The 6050-nt window shown below is 43.1% G+C and overlaps 1 protein-coding gene across 1 annotated transcript; it reads right to left on the bottom strand.

The window, feature by feature from the left end:
* Window positions 1-236: 236 nt before the first annotated feature.
* LOC311101936 (protein FAM222B-like) lies at window positions 237-4246 on the bottom strand (the record flags this gene model as incomplete). The annotated part of the gene is made up of 2 exons (XM_084143177.1): window positions 237-2263; window positions 4225-4246. The coding sequence occupies 2 exons, from the start codon at window positions 4244-4246 to the stop codon at window positions 237-239; spliced, it is 2049 nt and encodes a 682-aa protein (XP_083999303.1).
* Between the last annotated feature and the right edge of the window lie 1804 nt (window positions 4247-6050).

Genomic DNA, 6050 nt, shown 5'->3' with positions numbered 1-6050 from the left:
TTGGTGGCTGACTAAATACTTTTTTTCCCCACTGTACCTTTTTAAGGGCTGAGGACCTACTTTTAAAACACAGATAAGTCAGCGATTGAACATTGAGAGCAGGAGCAACCGACTAGGGAGAACATTCAATTGATCACTTGCAAGATCTCTATAACATGTGGACACCTGATTGTAACATTGAATCATTCACCAACCATAACACACAACTGGTGAGGTGAAGACTGCTATATATCTATCTATCTATAGCCTGGGTGGTGAGCGTGGATATTTCTACCGTTGCCTAGCTCTGGGCCCTGGGCTGGAGCTCTACCCATGGGGGGCCTGTGCATCTTCCCCATGGCTTCTGGGTTCTGCTGGAACGCCTGGAACTCCCCAGCCAGGTAATCAGACACGTTCTGCTGCATCAACTTGGTCTGACCCGGACCTGGGACCCCGGGTCTGGCTCCTGGTCGGTACTGTGATCCTGGTGTGCTGCAGTCTATGGAGGCCCCTGATGGACCCCCCTGGAAGGCCATTGGCAAATCCTGAGGGCCTAGACCGTCACTTTTGGCTGCTTGTAGGATGCTGCCCCATGGACCCTGCAAGTAGTGCCCGTTGGTGTAGCTGGGCATGGTGCCACCCGGTAGGCCGGTTACGGAGGGCATGGGGGATGTCTTGTCTGATGCGTGTTTAAGGGCCCAGAGGAGGCCAGGCCCAGAGGGGGCTTCTCTCCTGGGGTTCTTGCAGGGGTTGGTTCCCTCAGGCAGGTGCTGCATGTGAGCCAGCTGGTGCTGGTTCCAGGAGTGCTGCTGTTGGAATTGATGCTGTTGGAGTTGCTGCTGTAACTGATGCTGTTGTTGTTGCTGGTGAACCTGTTGTAACTGCTGTAATTGCTGCTGCTGTAACTGCTGCTTCATGTCAGTGTGGAAAGTAGGTGGCATCCTGTTCATGACGGCCATGTTGGGCTGTAGGCCAACAGCAGGGCCTTGGGACCCTCCAGGGGCCTTCTCTGTGGGGCCCAGCAGGCAGGAGGGAAGGAGGCCCAGGTTGTGGGGTGTGTTGACCCTGGAGCTGTCATTGATGAGGTGGTTACGGCTGATGGGGCTGTGGTTGGCGATCTGGCCCTCGCACACCGATGTGGCGCCCATTCCGGCCCGAGCCTGGCAGAACTGGTTTATCTGTATGTCGGCATCTGGCACCTTCCTGCGGCCGTAGGGGGGGCCTGGCTGGGGCTGCAGGGCATTGGAAGCAGAGGGAGGGCCAGGGCCGGCACCGGAGGCCTGGGGGAGTGTCTGAGATGCGGGGAGGCCCTGGGAATGTTGCAGACTGGGTGGCTGGGCCTGGGCCACATCAGGCAGGTGTCGGAGGCCCTGGGGGAGAGGTTGTGACAGGGGCAGGCTCTGGGGGTGCTGCAGACTAGGTGGATGCTGGGCCTGGGCTACATCAGGCAGGTGCCGGAGACCTTGAGCCTGAGCCACAGCCTGCTGTAGTAAAGCTTGTTGGTGAGAAAGAGTCTGGTGCTGCAGCGTCTGAGGATGAGGAAGATGCTGCTGCTGCAAGGTTTGTGGCCGAGACTGATTTAGCTGCTGCTGCTGCTGTTGTAAAGTCTGCGTGTGAGGCAAACTCTGCTGCCGCTGGATATTCTGCGGTTGCGCCATATTCTGCTGTTGCTGCTGTATAGTTTGCAACTTGGACAAGCTTTGTTGCCGCTGTAAAGTTTGAGGGTGGGCCATATTCTGTTGCTGTAAAGTTTGAGGGTGAGGTTGAGGCATATTCTGTGGCTGTGAAGTCATGGGGTGAGCCATGTTGTGCTGCTGCTGCTGTAGAGCATTCTGTGGATGTGGGTGGGGGAGGCCCGGTTTCTGGGCCAATGCCTGGGGATGGGTTTGAGACATGCTCTGGATGTGGGGGACAGGCTGGGGGAGGTTTAAAGTGCTCTGAGCGACGTACGGCCCAATGTGGAGGTTCATGGCTGCTTTGGGAAGCAGACGGGCCCGGCTGCCGTCCGTGTCTTTGAGGACGCCTTTGCTGGTCGAAGTGCGGAGGACGGCCAGGAGGCCCGCTCTGGTGCTGCTGACCTGAGACGGGTAGGGGCTGTGGCGCTGGCTGGAGCTGGACGTGTCCAACCCGTTCACCGTGCGGCGGATGTGCTTCCTCTGAGGTACTTTGACACTGTTGGGGAAGATCTTTATGGTCAGAGGCTTGTTGGCAACTTTCTTAGCAAAGGCATCTAATTCTGCTGGGGTTGGATAGTTTGCAGATCTCATCTTCTGTGAAGTGTCCCCTAGGATGGGAACAAGGACACTCACTACTAAGTTGCTCTAGATAAGAGCGTCTGCTAAATTACTAAAATGTAAATACTTCACAATACTAAGAGATGCAGAACAGCTTTGTGTTAAGTATGTAATGGTGCTTTGATGTAACCCAGAACCCGTTTCAGTTCTGGAACAAAGCTAAATGTGTCAGACTCCAGAAGTCCAAATGACTCAAGCATGCTAGGTCTTACACTGTAGCTGGTTAGTGTGTCCAGTTGACCAGTTCTTGAAAATGATGGAGCTACTAGTTACAATAAATATACTCAGACAGTCTGATATCAATAACAGTCATTTAACGTGGCTCTGGCCTGGGTAGGGCTTCTCTGATCTAGAATGCCAGGACATTAATCTAACTAGTTATGGACAAAGATAATTCTTAAATACTAACTAGCTGGTGTCATCGTTGAGCAGCATTGTAGTCAATAGACCACTTAAAATGTAAATTAGCTACTGACAATATTAGCGTGCCAAAAACTATATATTTTTTATAACATACTGTATAACACTGGCATTGTAGTTCGAATCAGTAACGTTACTTAGGCTACTGTTACACGAGAAGGAAACTAGCTAAGTTAGTCGGTTAATAAAGAAGCAAGCCATGTAGTTAGCGATGATGAATGCTAACAAGCTAGTGTTAAATACCTCGCATCATAGCACCACAATGCATTGAACTCTTCTTTGTGCTGCTAGCGATCAGCTAGGCTGACTAGCTAACGTTCGCCAGCTATCATAACCGGCATCTGATAACTAACGTTACTGAAGTAAACATATTGCAAATGGAAACGCTGAAAACACATAATACGCACAATACTTTCTCCCAGCGAAATCAAGAGAAAGGCATTTGCGAAAACATCATTTTAGCGTGATGATCGAACATCGATATTATTGTGTTAGCTCACCGATGCTTTTTCTGCTGCTTGCTTTCTGCAACATAAACTTTGAGAACGCATGCGCAGTAGGCACTCAGTTCTAGGACCTTTATTCCGCATATTTTAGGTGTGCACACCCAATGCCTGACTAACGTTCCTTGGCGATAACTATGAGAGATGGAAGTGCTGAGATTCTTCCTGCAAGATGTTTTAAAAACGATTTATGATAAGGATTGATTTAATGAATGAGTGACAGGCCTTGGCTCAAGTTAAAGTATTGCATTCTAGCAAGACTTACTGGTTTTACATGCCATGAATGTTGCAGCTAGCTTTGATCATACTGTCCACCCCAGACCATATATCAATATCTATGCTGTACACCCACCCTGTTGTCTATTGAATTATAAAATTGCCATTAGAAAAAGAGCACAACTATCTGTTGTCATTTTATTAGTGACAGATGAAGACAAATATGGTAATATTATATAATGTTACAGATGGATAACATTCACAAATAATATGTAGGATCACTTGTGTCCTGTTGAGAAAAAAACAAACATCTGCATTAACACAACTGGTGGCATGAGCGCATGCACTGTGCATGATTATCTCTATATTTGACACATAACAGTAAAGTGATGATTATTTTCACACAAAAATGACAAAACACATTTCCGAAGGACCTCTGTATCAAACATACTGTATCTTTAGTGGTTTGTCTATACATTGTATGCTTAGCCAGAACAATGCATTTGGTCGTGAAGCCACAATGTAACTGCAAAATCTAAATTAGAGCTGCTACACAACAAACATTTTCACAGTATTAGCAAAATTACTTAGCTTACAATGAAGTGGAGTCAAATCAATGAGGGCAGCAAAAAATACACACCAGTTTAACAGTCCTTCATAGTAGTCGTTTTCATTTTACTTATTACAAAGAACATTACGATATGTCTGGGAGGTGGAAAGGACGATTAAACATTTTTCCAATTCAAACATTATTTGAGTCCTGATATTCTTTACAAAAAAAGCACTGAGCAAATTATAATCTGTCCACTTACATGATAGCTGGACTTTTCCCATCTTGGTTTGCCATTTCCCATGATCTTATGTTGAATAGTGCAAGTCACAAAATTAGTGATGATGGCATCCACATATATATGAAAAATGAACAAGAAGATTTGCCATTTCCCTATCCTTGTACAAAGGGCTACTCTCCACCTTGGTTAAGATTACAACGTAAATAGTGATACTAAACAACAAGCAGAAAGTTAGTATTCTACCTCTACTATGACTAACCACAATAAAACAAAAAGCCAATATAATCCGATTGTAAATATCCGTCTTGGAATGAGCTCAACAAACAGATCATAAATATGGAGGTAATGTGGAATGACAATAGTGTAGTGTAATAGCACATATACCTATTTTCACAATTATATATCATTAAAAGCTAGATAAATTACTAAATACATTGAACAGCATTGTCTGAACAGGAGTGATATCTTTCTCTGACACAAGTGTATGATATACAGAGTTATCTTTAGCAAAGATTACATTGTGGACAGAACCTGAAGGGCTGTCTTACATGGCTTAGAATTGACTTATATTACTATATAAAACTACAATCATAAAAAGAAAAGTGTCTGTCAATGTTATAATCAAGTCATACTAATCAAATGAAACATGACATTAAGAAAACAGAATGAACAAAATCACTTCTTAAACATATCCCAGCTCATATTTATTTAAAATATTAATTCCTGTATAATAAAAATTATAAGGTGCAATGACTAGTGTTTGGCTATGAGTTACGACATTTTACTTCTTCTTGGACTCAAAAACCCTTCAATATTTCACATACTGAACTTTCTCCAGGACAAATTACCCTGCATCATAGCATCCCACAAAGTTCATAATCTCTCCCTCAAACTTACTTTAAGCCAATTCAGAAAGATGCATCGTAGCCAAAGAAATAAAGGTCTGACAATCAGGTTTCTGTGATTAGTAAAAAAGGCCATTCTTGTTGCTATAAATGAAAGTATGTTTGGAATAATATACTAAACATAATGTTTACAACATAAAATTAAATGAAAACACATGATTTCTTGTTGAGTAGAAGCGTAAATAAATTTGAGGATAGTAGGCAGTGAGCACCTTGTTTCATGTAGCACTTGATACAACTTGTCACCTGATTGTGAAAACCTATAACTCATCATAAAGGACACAAATGAAATCAGTTAAATAAAAGGTTATATACATTAGAGCACAGGACCTTCCATAACCTATACAATAGTCACATGATAGCAAGAATAGATCATTACTGAGTAATCATTAAGTGTATAATAGGCAAGGTAGAGGTGAGTACAACTTTGGAAGAAAATCACTAAGGTTGCTCTTCTTGACAGCTAACTGTTCACTGACATTAAATGGTAAGGTAGACTAGAGAGGTATATGAGTAAAACAAAAAAAGGCTCAGTTCATGCTAAATAATAACAATGCATCCCATGTGATCTACTTATTATAAAAAGCTTCCATGATTCAAAAAGTAGTGAACTCAAAGATACATAGAGTATATAAAGGAGCAGCAGTACATGCAGATATTCTGGTCCTGTAGAAATTAAGGCACCAGAGGTTTAAAAAAATCCACTTGTTCATATAAAAAAGAAAATATACAGTACCAGTCAAAAGTCTGGACACACCTATTCATTCGTGTTTTTCTTTATTTTTTACTATTTTATACATTGTAGAACAATAGTGAAGACATCAAAACTATGAAATAACACATATGGAATCATGTAGTAACCCAAAAAGTGTTAAACAAATAAACATATATTTTATATTTGAGATTCTTCAAATAACCACCCTTTGCCTTGATGACAGCTTT

Source organism: Coregonus lavaretus, assembly GCF_964263955.1.
Source record: "Coregonus lavaretus genome assembly, chromosome: 26".
NCBI lineage: Eukaryota > Metazoa > Chordata > Actinopteri > Salmoniformes > Salmonidae > Coregonus > Coregonus lavaretus.
This window is presented reverse-complemented; position numbering and strand designations above follow the sequence as displayed.